The sequence below is a fragment of the Stegostoma tigrinum genome, chromosome 33 (assembly GCF_030684315.1).
Source record: "Stegostoma tigrinum isolate sSteTig4 chromosome 33, sSteTig4.hap1, whole genome shotgun sequence".
NCBI classification, from domain to species: domain Eukaryota; kingdom Metazoa; phylum Chordata; class Chondrichthyes; order Orectolobiformes; family Stegostomatidae; genus Stegostoma; species Stegostoma tigrinum.
Genome location: NC_081386.1, coordinates 1,216,430 through 1,235,167, shown reverse-complemented (window position 1 = coordinate 1,235,167; position 18,738 = coordinate 1,216,430). Strand labels below are relative to the sequence as shown.

Genomic DNA, 18,738 nt, shown 5'->3' with positions numbered 1-18,738 from the left:
TGATTCACAACTCCCAGAAGGGATTCCTCCTCACTTTAGCCTTAAATTGGCACCCCTTTATTCTGAGACTATGCCCTCTGGACCTACACTCTCCCATGAGGGTAACATCCTCCAGCATCTATCCTGTCAAATGAATGATTCAATGAGATCACCTTTTATTCTTGAGGTTGTAGACTACAGTTGTGATCACTTCATGACCCACTTCACCTTCAATGACTGTATATTCAAACAAATCAATAGAATACCAATGGGATTCCCGATATCAGGCCTGATGGCAGAAGCAGTAATGCAAAGGTTAGAACAGACAGCGCTCCCCATTATACAACCTAAACTCTGGGTCTGGTATGTAAATGACACTTTCATGATTATCAAACGCACAAGACTAGAAGAATTCCACCAACACATAAACAGCATCCTCATCACAATAAAATTCACAAAAGAAGAGAACAATAACTGACTACTCTTCCTAGACACAACAGTAGAATGTAAGAACAATGGGGAACTCCGGACTAGCACGTGAAGACCACACATACGGACCAGATAATCAGTTACACCAGCAACCGCCACAACACCCATAAATGGAGCTGAATCAGGGAATTATTCAAATAGGTCACAATACACTGCAGCAACCTGGATTTGTGCAAAGCAGATCAGGAGCACTCGTACAGAGTTTTTAAAAGGAACAGAGACCCAAAAAGCACAATCTGCTGTTACCTCCGCAACAGGCCACAACAGAAGAACACAACACGGCCAGATATATTAGCCACCCATAACACTACTCAGACCCCTAGCTATCAGGGTAACCCACAAACCAACAACCACCATGATAAATGTAAAGGATCTCATACCCACAACCAATAAAACTAATGTAATAGACAAAATACGATGCAAGGGCTGTGAGAAACAGTACATTGGCAAAACAGGAAGAAAACTGACAATAAGGATATATGAACTCCAACGAGCCACCAAGAGACATGACCAATTCTCACTGGTCTCAATAAACACTGACAAAGAGGACACAAATTCGACTGGGAAAACGTCCTTAATAGCACAAGCCAAACAGGGATACCCAGGGAATTAGACCATAAGAATTCCTGGGGGCCTGGCATTCCAACCAGAACTCCACTCAACAAACACATTGAACGGGACCTGACATACAAACGACCTAATAACAGAAACTGAAGTGATACTAACCACCCCAGCATACCAAGGCATGTGAACAACAAGTGGGACAGAACACCAATACTTCACCTGAAGCATACTGATTATGTTACCTACCTAGCAGGGTGATGAAATGTCTGCAATCAAACACGCAGACTCAGCAAGCAAGTCGACAAACTCAACCTACAAATCTTCTCAAAAACTTTAAACGTCGTACTCTTCTGAACTCCAAAGTGTAGAGTCCAAATCTTTTAAATTTTTTTTGCTTTTAAAACAATCCCTACATACTAGGGATTATCCGAATGAACTTTCTTTGAACTGCCTCCAATAAAATGATATCTTTCTTTAAATAAGTGGACCAAAACATTCACAGTACTCTGGATGAGGTCTCACCAACACCTTGTACAGGTGAAATAAGACTTCCCTACTCTTAGATTCCAACTCCTTTGAAAAATGGGCCAATATTCCATTAACTTCCCTGATTACCTGTTCTACTTGTACACTAGCTTTCTGTGTTGTGTGTAAGTATGCCCAAGTTCATTGGGGTTGCAGCTTTTCTCCATTTTAATAATATTAGTTCTTATGTTTTCCCTTCCAAAATGAACAATTTCTCATCTTCTGACATTACTACCATTTGTCAACTTTTTGCCCACTTACATAACCCATCAATGTCTCTCTGTAAATTGCTTGTATCCCACAATGGTCAGTACTTCTGCTCTTTAATCCCACTCAACCTTCCACCTACTTTCCTGATATCTGCAAATTTGGCTACACAATATCCACTTCCTTGCTCCAAGTTATCATTGTATATTATAAACAGCTGCAGTCCCTGAACTGTTCCCTGTGCAACTGCATGTGTTGCCAACCTGAAAAAGAATTTCTTTTCCCTACTTCAGCACAAGCATTGTGCGGTCCCATTTCATTAACATTAAGGGTTTGGGACAAGGGTTAGGGCTGAATGGCCAGTCAAATTTAAAACCAGCTGCTACACCACGTATGAAAGGATCCCTCTCTCCCATATTTACACCTACAGAGCTATCAACAGAGGAAGATATGTCTTAAGTAAGATCACCATACAATATAAAATGCCTGTCATATGATTGCATCATTTTGGACATGACCTATGCACATTTTCTTCCAATCCTTATGAAATGCTACATAGTCAAAGGCCCCTCCTGTCCCGGTTATAATTTCTTCTGCCCTCTTCCATTGGGTGAAAAATAAAAAAGTTTATATACCTGTACAAATGGTACATTCTATCTATTCATTCAAAATACTTTTCACTGTACCTTGGTACATGTGACAACAATAAATCAAAATCATAACATTGTGCACAAAGCTAATGATGTTGAATCAGACCAAACACGAGTAAAAGGCTGAAAATCACTGGGCCATATAATGGTACAATCAGGTCATTTTACTTCAAATTAGCTTGGCTTAATAAGATAGGTGAACATAAATTTATATTAATAAGGAGGAAGTTTTGTACGCAGATACATGGGTTACTAAAATGGTAGGGCAGGTAGACAAACCCAGAATTGATGGTTTTGTACCAAAGGGCAGAGCAAATCATGGAGCTGAGGGTGAATTTGAAAATATTATAGGTAGAATGTTTACAATATCTGGTGCCTCATTATTATGAAGACATGGAAGAAATGGATCAGCACACAGGTTCTCTTATCATAAGGGCAGACTGGAAACAGGCAAGAGTACGAACAGTTCTGACAAAAAAACAGGAATTAATGGATTTCACTTGTCACCGAAGTTTCAATAAGGGTGAAATTTAAGATTTAAAAAAAAAAGTTAAAGGGAAATTGCAAAAGAATTCTCTTGCACACATCATCAAAATGTAGAGTACACCAAAATAAACTGCTGCTGAATTAAATCTTTTACAATAAGAAACAGAAAATGTTTAAAGGGAAGAATACTCAAAAGTAGATTTAGACTGGGTGGGATATTAAAAGATCTAAGAGGAGAATGGGAATAGACTAGGCAAAATAATGGGGAGTGGGAGAAGAGTGGAATATAATAGATTTTCATTTTTTAATTCTAGTTTAGAGAATAAGGAAAAATCTCAAGGAAGTTCTGATTCAGTAGCAATTTTTTTTCCAACTTTAATTTTCGGAACAGTCATCACTGCACTCTTCAAGAAGTGTACAAAAACAACTACAAACAAGCTTCTCCCCTAAAAAAAACAGAATATTCCGCAGAAGCTAAAATTTGTAGCAGCAAACAGTGCGACCAAAATGTGTTGCTGAAGTTGGTCTAAATCATACCTTCAATTTCACTTTCTGGAAATCCAGCACTCTGACCTGTGGAACTTTGTGGATCACATATAGACGATAATGCTTCTTACTCGTTACTGGGTTCCTCAGGATGCTGTAAATTAACGATTCTCATTATTTAAACCCATTATATGATATTGATCTGAATCTGCTACAGTAAGGATTGATGCAAAATATCAATTTTCAATATATATAGGACCAAAGCTTGCTTTGTTAAATCTTTGCTTTCTAACTTATATATAGGAGCACCTTTTCTAAGGATTCTCATTAAGGATGAGATAGTGGAGTACTTGCAAGTGCATGGTAAAATAAGATTTGAGTCAATATGGTATCATCAAAAGAAGGTCATGTCTGACCAACCTGTTAAATTTTTTGAGGACGTAAAGGGCAAGTTGGACAAAGGAGAGCCAGTGGAATTGATCTATTTGGATTTCTGGAAGGCCTTTAACAAGTTGCCATACAGGAGGTTGCTAACTAAGGGGCAAAAATGATAGAGGATTGGCTGACTGGCAAGAAGGCAAAGTTAAAATGGGCAAGTACATTCCAAAAGGATCTGTGTTGGGACCACAACTATTCATGTCATACATTAATCACTAGGACAAAGGAAATGAGGGAATTGTTGCCAAGTTTGTAAATGACAAAAATAGATGGAAGGACAGGTCATATTGACAAATGAGGAGGCTGCTGAAGAACCTGGACCGGCTAGGAGAGTGGGCAAAGAAGTGGCCAATGGAATACAATGTGGGAAGGTTGCCCAAGGCTGGAATTAAACCCAGGTCCCTGGTGCTGTGAGGCAGCAGTGCTAACCACTGAGCCACCATGCCGCCCTATCGAGCCCTGTAAGAATCTCTCATATTTCAATGAGATCACCTCTCATTCTTCTAAATTCTTCAGAGTAAATTCCCAACTATTTAGCCTTTACTCGTGAGATAATCCATCTATAACAGGGCCTAAGCTATTAGCTTTGTAATGGGATGTTGTAGAAAACTACAGGAAAAAGGAAGATGTACAGAAACCAGAGATGTTCACTGGACACGATTCAATAAAGAAGCTTAAGAAAATATGGAAGATATAATGCTCGCTATCGAAGTATTACTACCCAGATATCAGTGTAAACAAGCACATGGCTTATATCAGGTTAACAGAATTCTGTAGGCCAAAGTGAACCAAGCAGGTTTGGTTCATCTTAAAATAAGTTACACAAAGATCTCAGGTGGAAAGAACTGTGATCCAAAGTGTGTATAGTGTAACATTACCACAAAAGAATAGCTGAGCAAAACGGCCACAGAATGCTTAGAGAAATGATCAACGATGCCCACAACATCTGAAAACTAACCTGCCAGCTCAGCAAGCAAACTCACATCCAGAAACATTACCATCTATTGGCATTGTAGCATTTGTCAATCTCAGAATTTCAGTACCACTCTGCCCTTCCATGGTTAAACAAGGGAACTGGCACAATTCTATTAATAAAGTTATGGGGTTCCTGGTAACTGTGGGATATTTTCTTCTTGGTGCAAGAAATTTCTTCTTTGTATTCATTAAAGCTAATGGCAGCAGGCTTGACAATTCTAACCACAGTAAGGTGATGACATGTTTCATTATATGGGGTTTTTAAACTTTTCAGTCACTTCAATCTTTATAAAATGATACAACAAATACATCATTCTAAAACACAACTGAACAAGATACACAAAGAGCAAAATGGATATTTGGTTAGGGAAGAAACTGAGAGAAAGACAGAAAAACATCATGTGGTGCGATTCCAGTGTATATGTCCCCATCAAAATTAGCTATCTCCTGCAAGACATCTATTGTATTGTGACAAATAGCAAGTATATTAACAAACTCAGAGGCTAATTCAGACACAGCTTCAGCAAAAAGCTTAAAAATAATTATACGCAGGAATCACCATTAAAACAGATTGAGAGAGAAAACCTGTGACAGAATGCTGCCTCACACAGCTCCTATGGTATCAAGCTTCAAACACGTTCTCATAGAGATTATGCCAATCCAAATATCCACATATCATTTGTGTAAATAAACAGCAGCAAGCAAACTCACCTCAGGAACGTAAGAGATTTGATGGTTGAAAGTGTATCTAGATCACTCTGTAGGGATAGATGGAAGTTGAGATTAACCATGATAAAGTTCCCAAACGGGTCATAGCATGAATTAAGTTTGGAGCTTATACTGCACAACTGAAAAACTGATGTTACTTCGACCAGCTGTTGCTCATAAGGACAGGAGGTTAATCAGAACAAAGAAAGGGCCCTCTTATGGCACAATGGTAGTGTCCTTACCGCCAGACCAAGACACCCAGGGTCAAATCCCACCTATTCCAGAGGTGTGTAAAAACATCCCCGAACAGCTGATTAGCAAAACTGGTATAAAAGTGAACAAAAAGGACTCTTTTGGTGATGTGGTAGCATCCTTACCCCTGGATTGAGACACTCTGGTTCAAATCTCACCTGCTCCAGAGATGTGTAATAACATCTCTGAACAAGTTGGTTGGAAAAAATAAGTTAAATAAAAAATGTAGGGTTCGTGTGGCACAGTGACAGTGCCCCTTCCTCACAGCTAGGACAATGTGGTCTCCTCTACAATGGGGAAACGAAGCGTAGACTGGATGACCGTTTCGCATAACATCTACATTTCTACTCGCAAAAAAGACTCAACTTCCACTTGCCTGCCTCTTTAACACACCACCCTGTTCCCTGGCAAACATCTCTTTCTCAGGCTTGCTGCAGTGTTCCAGCTCAATGTGAGCTGGAAGTACAACACCTCATTTTATGTTTGGGCACCCTGCAGCCCTGTCAATATTGAGTTTTAGGCCCTAAAATCTCCCATGTCTTAGCCCCCTACCCTACACATCTGGCCTTGGTCACCAACAGGCCCCTTTCACAGCTATTCACTCTCCTGGTCAGATCATTATCAAGTCCTTTGTCTATGCTATTTCTTTATCTCTCTCTCTCTCTTTGGGCTCTATCCTCACCTAACCTACCTTCTGCATAGAAACCATACCTTCCCAGCTACCATCAGTTCTGAGGGAGTGTCACTGGAACCAAGACATTAACTCTTGGTTCTTTTCTTCACTGATGCTGCTAGACCTGCTGAGCTTTTCCAACAACTTCTGTTTTCGTTTCTGAGCTAGGAAGTCTGAGTTCAAGCCTTATATGTCTCAGTTGAATGGGTTGATTAGAAAATATCTATATGTGATACAGGTGACTGAGATAATGGGGATTGTATTTTAGGGCACTTACAGCACAGTGGTACTGTCTTTACTCCTGCACCGAGAGGCCAGGGTTGAAGCTCAATTTGCTCTGATGAACAGGTTGTTGAGAAAAATAGATTTAAAACAAAAAAATCAGCATGAAGAGCTTCCTCCACTGAATTAAGCTATGTTGATCTTCATCTAAATTTTAATTATCTAACATGGTTCCATGTCTCCCAATTTTCTTTTGCAGCAAAAATGTGTCAATCTCACAGTGGAAACTCTCAAGTGACTTCCAACCTTTTGCGGGAGGATTCCATGTTCCCATCCCGTGTAAAGAGCTTCCTGACATCACACCTCAAACTTCCTGGCTCTAATTTTAAAGTTTATGTCCTCTTCACCAGGAGTCTTCAACTAAGGAAGTAATTTCTCTTGTCATATTTAATCCTTTCATCATCTGCAACATCTCAATTAGATCTCACTCTAATCTTCTTTAATACAAAGTACAAACTTGATCTACGGAACCTGCTCTCCTAAAGTTTAATTCCGTTTCATACTGGTAAATCTCTATGTTAACAGTGGCTAAAGACAAAATGGTAGGAAAACATTTTGCTACTTGGAATCATGTAATTATAGCACTTTAGTTATCTGCAATGAGTGGAAATGCTTCTAGGCCATTTCAAATGGGTGGAATTAATGAAGTTTAAGTGGTGAGAAATATTACTTTTTCCCCTGACTACCTTTTATCACTGGCAAAATTGCCGCATTGTATCAAACTACCAAAGTGAACTCAGCCTTTCACTGTTTAATGTAGCTGGTACTGCATGTGCTAGAACATCACCTATTTCTATCTGTATATCTAGTACATGAACTGTTGTTCAAGAAATTGAAAGATAAATTTTGATAATTGAAAAGGTGTAGGTTTGGTGCTTTTCTTGGCTGATTGTTTAGCCAGATTTTTTATTTATTTTACATGCTGGAGTAGACATGATTTGAAGATACTTGGGAGCAACCTAACAGTACTGGGGTTATTTTCGGATTTAACTGTTAATGGAGGAAACCCCAGGTTACAATCTAACAGTCTGAATTTGATTTACCTTCCAACTCAGCTTAAACGTAACAGCAAATTCCAGTTCCATATATTGTTAAATTGCGTAGTTAATTTAGACCTTATAGTTATAATGTATGACAAATATACCATTATATATGTGCAAAGTGATAACATCCAGCTGTTCCTCACCATTACCTCTCTCAAACACTTGTTCAACATCCAGTACTGGATTGACAGAAATTTCCTACGAATAAATAACGCAAAGACTGAAGTCATTGTCTTGGTCCCTGGGGCAAACTGCTTGATGTTAAAGCAGGTGCCAGCAGCATGAAGAAAAGGAAGAAACAAAAGCTATATCATTGGGATTTTAGCACATGCTGTGAACTGCATTCTATGGAAGTCAGCATCACCCTTGCCCAGGCTTGGCTCACCCACTTCATGTTCTGGGTACACGTCACTTCAAAACTGTTCCTGTGTTTTTGTGATGTTTATATACCGTGCTCAAACTTTCCTCTCACTCATCAGCTTCTGTGCCAGTACCACTTTCAACACACACACACTGATAGTTAAAAGCAGCACATTGCGCGTTGACACCTCCTGCTGTCAAAGCCAACAACAAGTCATTTGTAGAAGACATTATGTGATGTTGCATTCTTAAAGGTTTATGGCCAACATATTTCAAAGATATTTCTGCAAAGGCTGGAAAAAGAATTACAAAGATGGAATTCCATGGTCCCAAAGTTGGAATTCTGTTGAATGATGGACAATACTGTAAATCTGCATTGTGCCCCTAGGGCCACCATTTAACAAACTGTCCCAGAATACAATGACATTTGGTTACCAAGTACTGAGAATACCAAGGCAAGGTCTGGGCTTTCTACACAGATTAAAGAGCCTAAAAAGAACTTTGTCTTTTAAATGCCTAAATGTAAATGAATAAATGAATGATATTGTTTCAAAATATAGTTTTTTTTCATGTTGTTTATAACCATTGTCACAGGACTACAATTAAGAGTGAGATCAAAAAGTTATACACAGGTCGCATTATACAATAGTTGTCCAGAACTTTTCTATTTTAAATATTGACAAGTGTTAGAGGACAAAGCAGTATCCCCAGGAAGTTACTGCCAGACATATTGAACAGATATATTTGTTGCAACCAATTGCCAGTTGAGTTCACAGACCCACATGACAAGAAAACACAGCTCAGATCAGGAAGAAAATATGTAGGATGTTTCTGATACTGCAGATTGGGTGTGGCAAGTCACATTGGTGGTCTCTGGTGATTTTGCACTACTTTTCATAAAAATCCCATTGATATCTGGTCTGTTCAAATTTTCCAATGAGACAACCATCATAGGAATTTTCCCAATCAATATTGGATGCAAAAAGAATAGAAAATTTTAATTCACGTTTAAGAAAACAGAAAAAATTGTACATTCACACAAGATACTTAATGATTTTTGATGTTTCAAAGAAATGCATTACATGTGAGTCACTGCTGTAGTTTTGGAAAACCAATTTGTTCACAGCAAGCTTCCACAGATAACAACGAGCATCCGGATTTGTGTTTAGGGAGCAAGTTATGAGTGGCAACCAGGGAGAAAGCCTCTGCCCTACTTCAAACGTACCTTTAATGGCAAGAACTGGAGGTCCCATTTAACATCGCATCCAAAATATTGCACAACTGACACTAAAACACTCCCTCAGAATTATACAGCCAATATTATTTGTTCAAGTCTCTGGAGTGGGACTTGAACCAACAGCCTTCCAGTGGGAGCGCGATCAAGCATGCCTGACAGACCAGCAGTGGAATGCTCTATTATATGAGAAGGCATTTCAAATGCAGCAAAAAACATGAGATTGTCAAGGACAAGGCAGAGTAATTGACAACAGGGGAGATTGAATGTTGTTGACAACATCTGTGTTAATCGCATTTCAAAAATATGCGCAACTTACCAGCTCTTGTAAGTTGTTGTTGGTGAGTACTAGCTCCCGCAGATTGGGCAACGCCTGCTCGAGGCCCTCACCTATCCGACTGAAGCAAAGACATCTTACAAACTGTTCAACACACTCCATATCATTTTAAAAATTCCTTCTGCTAACACTTTGCACAGTACTTGAACATTTCTGTGAAAGACACTGACTTTGATATAGTCTCAAAATTGTATAGCATGCCTGGACTTTTTGAAGTATCCTATGCTCTAATGAGGTATAGCCAACAGATGTTACGCATTTGATGGCAATGTTTCTTTCAGACTGCTTATTCAGAGATCAATGTGGCACTTGTACAGCGAATTGGACTTCCCTAACCCCCATAATCTACCCTCCAGATTAATATGTCGCAAAACTCAATCAGTATTCCCTGCACATCTGAAAAGGTCAGAAGTTGTGACTAGTGGACATTCAGCATTGGTGGCTGAGGCTGCATCACCTGGGGGCTCTGGGGACAGCAGGAAGGTCAAAAAGCACAAAAGGTCTGGGATATGGAATTAGGGATGCAGAGTACCTGAGAGTGCAGAGATGAAAGAAGGCACACGATTGTGGATGCAGCTATAGTTATAACATTTAAAATATTTTTAGTTAAGTATTTGATTAAGAAATACTTGGAAAGATACAAGTACCAGCAGGTGGGACGAGTTTAGTTTGGAATTATGGTTAACATTGACTAGTTGAATTGAAGGGTCTGTTTCCATGCTTGTGACTCCACAAGAGTCTACAAGATAAACATCTAGCAGGATCAGAAGAAAAGATTACAAAACAAAACAACAAAAGTGGAAGTAATTGCTCTGGTCTGGAACCATAACCAAAACAGGTACACAAATTAACTTGGAAAGGGTTCAAGTTATGGAGGTTTATTTACACCTAAAAATACAACAGCAAATGGGAATTAGGAAATGGATGGCGATAATAGAAAGGCATCAAGTCTTAAAGTTTGCGGTCCCATATTGGATGATAATGATGTAGGAAGGGGAGAATCAGCATGAAACATGAACAGGTTATGGCCATTTTAAAAAATAATATTGTTTGCATTGCTGCAAAATGGTTTGAAGTATAAAAGAGCATTTTGCTTTTAATCATGAGATTTGACAAGTTTTAAAATCTGAATTGTGCATAAGATTTTTTGTTTAGTTTTGTTGTAGTGCTAAATCATTCAACTAAATATAAAAGATCAGAACAATTTCAACCAGTTTTTTTTTTGACAGAATTATAGCTATAGAATTTCATTAAGGTCATAGAGTTAAGAAGAGAGGGGAAAGATTTAAAAGGGTCCTGAGGGGCAACCTTTCCATGCAGAGGGTAGTATGCGTACAGAATGAGCTGCCAGAAGGGGTGGAGACTGATACAAGTACATGACTTAAAAGGTATCTTAAGAGGAAACAAACAGTAGGAATTAATGTGTACTTTTCAAATTGGCAGGCAGTAACTAGTGGGGTGTCACAGGGATTAGTGCTGGGATCCCAGCTTTTTACAATATATATTAATGATTTGGATGAGGGAACAAAACGTAACTTCTCCAAGTTTGCAGATGATACCAAGTTGGGTGGGGAGGGTGAACTGTGATGAGGATGCAGAGATCCTTCAGCATGATCTGGACAGGTTGGGTGAGTGGGCAAATCAATGGCAGATGCAGTATAATATGGATAATAGTGAGGGTATTCACTTTGGAAGCAAAAAACAAGAAGGCAGAGTACTACCTGAATGGCTGTAATTTGGGACAGGGGAGTGAGCAGTGGGGCTGGAAATCCTTGTATACCAGTTGCTTAAGGTAAGCATGCAGGTGCAGCAGGCGATAAAGAAAGCAAATGATACATTGGCCTTCTTTGCGAAAGGTTTTGAGCACAGGAGCAGGGATGTGTTGTTGCAATTATACAGGACCTTGGTGAGGCCACACCTAGAACACAGTGTGCAGTTTTGGTCTCCTTTTCTGAGGAAGGATGCTGTTGCTCTCGAGGGAGTGCATGCATGAGGGAAAGCAGTACGTATCACAATCATATCACAATCTAATGGTAGTTATGAATACACTTTTCAGTGACATTTACCCTGTTTGCTTCCATGAGCAGTTGATATAAGGAGTACCTACGTTTGTATGCATGTAGCAACCCACAACAGAAGTGAGCGTTTACAACTTAGTGATCTGGTTTAGAACTTGCCCAAGCAATACTGGACCAGAAGTGGATATGGAGAAGATATCTGACACGCCCCCATGTCATGCTTGCTGCCCTTCAAGGATCTGTGTTGGGGCTACAGTGGGTCACAGCATGCTAGGTGGCATTATAGATATAAGATTACAAAGAAGAAAATGAACAAAACTGTGGGAGATAAAATTTACATTGATAAGCATGAAGTCATATACTGTGGTTGTAACAAAAAAAGGATAGAAAAGGGTATCCTCTAAATGGTGAAAGGGTTGAAATAGCGACATCCCTAAGCTTCCCTTAACACTAACCATCCACAATCATCATGCAGCAGCATCTGTGAAGAGAAATCAAAGTTAATATTTCAGGTCCAGTGAACCTTCCTGTGTAAGTGTCACCAGACACGAAACGTTACCTGACATTTTTTTTCCCACAGATGCTGCCAGATCTCAAGCTTTTCCAGCAACTTCTGTTTTTGTTTTTGATTTCCATCATCCGCAGTGCTTTCCGTTTTTATTTCACAATCATAGTGTATCTGCCTATAGTCAATTACAATGTGAGAACGAGCTGTGAGAGCTGCTTTGGAATTCTCTCACTCACCAGATACGGTTGTTGTTCAGCAGCAAACTTTTCAATCTCCGCAGTAACGGGAAACCATCCAGTTTACGGATTTCATTGTCAGAAAAATCAATGCAGTCAAACTGATCCAGAGTTGCCCCCAGATTCTCTACAACTGGAATCTTATAACCTGTGGGAAAAAACCCAATAACTATTAATGGCCCAACAACTGCAAAAGGATGGTCGGGGGTGTGTAAAGTTGAGGAGAGTGGTGGGTCAGGAGGGGAGAAGGCAGTGGGGGGAGGCAGAAGCAGGGGATAGGGGTAAAAGACGGCGGCAGCGGCGGGGGGGAATGGGGAAGACGGCAGCGGCGGGGGGAATGGGGAAGACGGCGGCGGCGGGGGATGGCGGGGAAGACGGCGGCGGAGGGGAAGATGGTGGTGAGGGAAGGCAGTTGGGGTGGGGGGGGGGAGAGAAGGGAAAGGGAGGTGGGGGGGGGGAGAGAAGGGAAAGGGAGGTGGGGGGGGGGGAAGAGAAGGGAAAGGGAGGTGGGGGGGGGGGAAGAGAAGGGAAAGGGAGGTGGGGGGGGGGGGAGAGAAGGGAAAGGGAGGTGGGGGGGGGGGAGAGAAGGGAAAGGGAGGTGGGGGGGGGGGAGAGAAGGGAAAGGGAGGTGGGGGGGGGGGAGAGAAGGGAAAGGGAGGTGGGGGGGGGGGGAGAGAAGGGAAAGGGAGGTGGGGGGGGGGGAGAGAAGGGAAAGGGAGGTGGGGGGGGGGAGAGAGAAGGGAAAGGGAGGTGGGGGGGGGAGAGAGAAGGGAAAGGGAGGTGGGGGGGGGAGAGAGAAGGGAAAGGGAGGTGGGGGGGGGAGAGAGAAGGGAAAGGGAGGTGGGGGGGGGGGAGAGAAGGGAAAGGGAGGTGGGGGGGGGGAGAGAAGGGAAAGGGAGGTGGGGGGGGGGAGAGAAGGGAAAGGGAGGTGGGGGGGGGGAGAGAAGGGAAAGGGAGGTGGGGGGGGGGAGAGAAGGGAAAGGGAGGTGGGGGGGGGAGAGAGAAGGGAAAGGGAGGTGGGGGGGGGGGAGAGAGAAGGGAAAGGGAGGTGGGGGGGGGGAGAGAGAAGGGAAAGGGAGGTGGGGGGGGGAGAGAGAAGGGAAAGGGAGGTGGGGGGGGGGAGAGAAGGGAAGGGAGGTGGGGGGGGAGAAGGGAAGGGAGGTGGGGGGGGGGAAGGGAAGGGAAGGGAAGGGAGGTGGGGGGGGAGAGGAGAGAAGGGAAGGGGGGAGGGGGGGGAGAGAAGGGAAGGGGGGAGGGGGGGGGGAGAGAAGGGGAGGGGGGAGGGGGGGGGAGAGAAGGGGAGGGGGGGGAGAGAGGAGGGGGGGAGAGAAGGGGAGGGGGGGGAGAGAAGGGGAGGGGGGGGAGAGAAGGGGAGGGGGGGGAGAGAAGGGGAGGGGGGGGAGAGAAGGGGAGGGGGGGGAGAGAAGGGGAGGGGGGGGAGAGAAGGGGAGGGGGGGGAGAAGGGGAGGGGGGGGAGAGAAGGGGAGGGGGGGGAGAGAAGGGGAGGGGGGGGAGAGAAGGGAAGGGGGGAGGGGGGGGAGAGAAGGGAAGGGGGGAGGGGGGGGAGAGAAGGGAAGGGGGGAGGGGGGGGAGAGAAGGGAAGGGGGGGAGAGAAGGGAAGGGAAGGGGGGAGAGAAGGGAAGGGAGGGGGGGAGGGAAGGGAGGGGGGAGGGGAAGGGAGGGGGGAGGGAAGGGAGGGGGGGAGGGAAGGGAGGGGGGGGAGGGAGGAGGGGAGGGGGGGAGGGAAGGGAGGGGAGGGGGGGAGGGAAGGGAGGGGAGGGGGGGAGGGAAGGGGGGGAGGGAAGGGAAGGGAGGGGGGGGGAGGGAAGGGAAGGGAGGGGGGGGGAGGGAAGGGAAGGGAGGGGGGGGGAGGGAAGGGAGGGGGGGGAGGGAAGGGAAGGAGGGAGGGGGGGGAGGGAGGGAGGGAAGGGAGGGGGGGGAAGGGAAGGGAGGGGGGGGAAGGGAAGGGAGGGGGGGGAAGGGAAGGGAGGGGGGGAAGGGAAGGGAGGGGGGGGAAGGGAAGGGAGGGGGGGAGGGAAGGGAGGGGGGGGAAGGGAAGGGAGGGGGGGGAAGGGAAGGGAGGGGGGGAAGGGAAGGGAGGGGGGGGAAGGGAGGGGGGGGGTGGGAAGGGAAGGGAGGGGGGGGGAAGGGAGGGAGGGGGGGGGGAAGGGAAGGGAGGGGGGGGGGGATGGGAGGGGGGGGAAGGGAGGGGGGGGGGGAAGGGAAGGGAGGGGGGGGGAAGGGAGGGGGGGGAAGGGAAGGGGGGGGGGGGGAAGGGAAGGGGGGGGGGGAAGGGAAGGGGGGGGGGGGAGGGAGGGAGGGGGGGGGAAGGGAGGGAGGGGGGGGGAGGAAGGGGGGGGGGGGAAGGGAAGGGAGGGGGGGGGAAGGGAGGGGGGGGGAAGGAGGGGGGGGGGGGGGGGGGGATGGGAGGGGGGGGGGATGGGAGGGGGGGGGGGGGAAGGGAAGGGTGGGGGGGGGAGGGGGGGAAGGAGGGGGGGGAAGGGTGGGGGGGGGAGGGGGGGGAAGGGAGGGGGGGGGGGGGGGGGGAAGGGAGGGGGGGGGTGGGGGGGGGAAGGGAGGGGGGGGGGGGGGGGAGGGAGGGGGGGGGGGGGGGGGGAAGGGAGGGGGGGGGGAGGGGGGGGGGAAGGGTGGGGGGGGTGGGGGGGGGGAGGGTGGGGGGGGAAGGGGGGGGGGGGAGGGGGGGGGGGAAGGGAGGGGGGAAGGGAGGGGGGGGAGGGAAGGGAGGGGGGGGGAAGGGAAGGGAGGGGGGGGGAGGGAGGGGGGGGAAGGGAGGGGGGGGGAAGGGAGGGGGGAAGGGAGGGGGGGGGGAAGGGAAGGGAGGGGGGGGGAAGGGGGGGGGGGAAGGGTGGGGGGGGGGGGGGGGGGGAAGGGTGGGGGGGGAAGGGGGGGGGGTGGGGGGGGGGGGTGGAGGGATGGTGGGGGGGGTGGTGGAGGGGGGGGGGGGAGGGGGGGGGGGGGGGGGGGGGGAAGGAGGGGGGGGGTGGGAGGGGGGGGGAGGGGGGGAAGGGGGGGTGGGGGGGGAAGGGGGGGGGGGGGGGAAGGGGGGGGGAGGGGGGGAGGGGGGGGGGGGAGAGGGGGGGATGGGGGGGGGGGAGGGGGGAAGGGGGGGGGGGAGGGGGGAAGGGGGGGGGGGGAGAGGGGGGAGGGGGGGGGAGGAGGGGGGAAGGGGGGGGAGAGGGGGGAGGGGGGGGGTGGGGGGAAGGGGGGGGGGAGGGGGGAGGGGGGGGGGGAGGGGGGGGGGGGGAAGGGGGGGGGGAGGGGGAAGGGGGGGGTGAGGGGGGAGGGGGGGAGGGGGGGGGAGGGGGAGGGGGGGAGGGGGGGAGGGAGGGGGGGGAGGGGGGGAGGGGGGGAGGGGGGGGAGGGGGGGGGGGGGAGGGGGGAGGGGGGGGGGGAGGGGGGAGGGGGGGGGGGAGGGGGGAAGGGGGGGGGGGAGGGGGGAGGGGGGGGGGGGGGGGAAGGGGGGGGTGAGGGGGGAAGGGGGGGGGAGGGGGGGAGGGGGGGAGGGAGGGGGGAAGGGGGAGGGGGGGGAGGGGGGGAGGGGAGGGGGGGGTGGGGGGGGAAGGGGGGGGGGGGGAGAGGGAGTGGGGGGGTGGGGGGGGATGGGGGGGGGGGGGAGGGGGGGGGGGGAGGGGGGGGGTGGGGGAGGGGGGGGGGGGGGGGTGGGGTGGGGGAGGGGGGAAGGGGGAGGGGTGGGGGGAAGGGGGGGGGTGGGGGGAAGGGGGGGGGGGGGGGGGAGGGGGGGGGGGGGTGGGGGGTGGGGGGGGGGGTGGGGGGTGGGGGGGGGGGGGGAGGGGGGGGGAGGGGGGGAAGGGGGGGAGAGGGGGGAAGGGGGGGGGAGAGGGGGGAAGGGGGGGGGGAGGGGGGATGGGGGGGGGGGGGTGGGGGGGGGGGGGGGGGTGGGGGGGGGGGGGGGATGGGGGGGGGGGGAGGGGAGGGGGGGAAGGGGGAGGGGGGGAAGGGGGAGGGGGGGAGGGGGGGGGGGGAAGGGGGTGGGGGGGAAGGGGGAGGGGGGGGGAGGGGAGGGGGGGGGGTGGGGGAGGGGGGGGGAGGGGGAGGGGGGAGGGGGGGGGAGGGGGGGGGGGGGGGGGGGGGAGGGGGAGGGGGAGGGGGTGGGGGAGGGGGAGGGGGAGGGGGGGGGGGGGGGTGGGGGGGGAGGGGGAGGGGGTGGGGGAGGAGGGGGGGGGGGGGGGAAGGGGGGGGAGGTGGGTGAGGGGGAGAGGAGGGGAGGGGGAGAGGGGGGGGAGGGGAGAGGGGGAGAGGGGGGGGAGGGGGAGAGGGGGGGGAGGGGGTGAGGGGGGGGAGGGGGTGAGGGGGGGGTGGGGGTGGGGGGGGGGAGGGGGGTGGGGGGGGGAGGGGGGAGGGGGGGGGGGTGGAGGGTGGGGGGGAGGAGGGAGGGGGAGGAGGGAGGGGGGGGGGAGGGAGGGGGGAGGAGGGGGGGGGGGGGAGGAGGGGGGGGGGGGGAGGGGGCGGGGGGGAGGGGGCGGGGGGGGGAGGAGGGGGGGGGGGGAGGGGGCGGGGGGGAGGGGGGGGGGGGGGAGGGGGGGGGGGGAGGAGGGGGGGGGGGGAGGGGGCGGGGGGGGAGGGGGCGGGGGGGAGGGGGCGGGGGGGGAGGGGGCGGGGGGGGAGGGGGGGGGGGGGGGGGGGGGGGGGGGGAGGGAGGGAGGGGGGGGAGGGAGGGAGGGGGGGGGGGAGGGAGGGGGGGGGGAGGGAGGGGGGGGGGGAGGGAGGGGGGGGGGGAGGGGGGGGGGAGGGAGGGGGGGGGGGGAGGGAGGGGGGGGGGAGGAGAGGGAGGGAGGGAGGGGGGAGGAGGGGGGGGAGGGAGGGGGGAGGAGGGGGGGGAGGGAGGGGAGGGGGGGGAGGGAGGGGAGGGAGGGGGGGGGAGGGAGGGGAGGGAGGGGGGGGAGGGAGGGGAGGGAGGGGGGGGAGGGGGGGAGGGGGGAGGGGGGGAGGGGGGGGGAGGGGGGGAGGGGGGGGGGAGGAGGGGAGGTGGGGGGAAGGAGGGGAAGGAGGGGGAGGGGGGGGGAGGGGGGGGGAGGGGGGGGGAGGGGGGGGGAGTGGGGGGGGAGTGGGGGGGGAGTGGGGGGAGGAGGGGGGAGGGGGGGGGAGGGGGGGGGAGGGGGGGGGAGGGGGGGGGAGTGGGGGGGAAGGAGGGGGGAAGGGGGGGGGAGGGGGGGGGAGGGGGGGGAGTGGGGGGGAAGGAGGGGGAAGGGGTGGGAGGGGGGGGGAGGGGGGAGGGGGGGGGAGGGGGGGGGAGGGGGGAGGGGGGGAGGGGGAAGGAGGGGGAGGGAGGGGGGGGGAGGGGGGGGGGGGAGGGGGGGGGAGGGGGGGGGAGGGGGAAGGGAGGGGGGGGGGAGGGGGAAGGGAGGGGGGGGGGAGGGGGAAGGGAGGGGGGGGGGAGGGGGAAGGGAGGGGGGGGGGAGGGGGAAGGGGGAAGGGAGGGGGGGGGGGGAGGGTGAAGGGAGGGGGGGTGGGGAGGCTGATGGGCAAGGCGGGTGAGAAGAACCAGGGAGGGTGCGGGGGGAGGGGAGGACGAACCGCGCTTTGGAAGTCCTGCCCCAGACTGCCTCTGGGCCCACGGCTAGATACGGGCATAGCTCGACGATCAGCCAAATTTCTCCGACACTCTCTTACCCCGAAGATCAAGCTCCCGATCTCGGACCGGGTTCGTGTACTGAGCTGCTAATTCAACAAGCTCCGCCGTCAGCTTCACCATGATGACCCTCACCCCCACACCAACCTGCGCCTTGGCTACTGCCCTTACTCCCACAGTGCCCCGCGGCCCCGCCCCTGCCCTCACTCCCACAGTGCCCCGCGGCCCCGCCCGTGCTCTCACTCCCATAGTGCCCCGTGCGCACAGGGTTACTTTGGACGTTGGAAATGAAGTGGGAGACATTGATTAGAGATAACACGGTGTGAAGCTGGATGAACACGGCGGGCCAAGCAGCATCAGAGGAGCAGGAAAGTTTTACGTTTCGGGTCGAGACTCTTCTTCAGAAATGGGGGAGGGGAAGGGAATTCTGAAATAAATAGGGAGACGGGGAGGTGGATAGAAGATGAATAAAGGAGAAGGTAGGGTCAGATGTGTTTGTGAAACATGAGAAATAGTAACGCGGTAGGCCGTTCAGCTTGTCTTTCAGTAAGATCACAGCTGATGCTCCATCTACACCTGGTGTATACACTTCTGGTTAAACTGGTTAGAAAATTACCGAGGTTTAAAACCTTTGAAGAGAAAACGTTTCTTCTCATCTCTTTCCAAATTCCAGGAAT

General features: G+C 51.4%; 1 protein-coding gene across 1 annotated transcript in view; it reads right to left on the bottom strand.

Moving 5' to 3' along the window:
* Positions 1 to 18,232, bottom strand: part of snrpa1 (small nuclear ribonucleoprotein polypeptide A') — a 32,071-nt gene extending 13,839 nt beyond the window's left edge. Inside the window, exons 1-5 of the mRNA XM_048563013.1 lie at positions 18,103 to 18,232; positions 12,451 to 12,598; positions 9,671 to 9,749; positions 5,511 to 5,557; positions 3,438 to 3,540 (exon numbers count right to left, since the gene is read on the bottom strand). Coding sequence (XP_048418970.1) covers positions 3,438 to 3,540; positions 5,511 to 5,557; positions 9,671 to 9,749; positions 12,451 to 12,598; positions 18,103 to 18,184 — 459 coding nt within the window. The 5' untranslated portion in view covers positions 18,185 to 18,232. The remainder of the gene's footprint in view (positions 1 to 3,437; positions 3,541 to 5,510; positions 5,558 to 9,670; positions 9,750 to 12,450; positions 12,599 to 18,102) is intronic.
* Between the last annotated feature and the right edge of the window lie 506 nt (positions 18,233 to 18,738).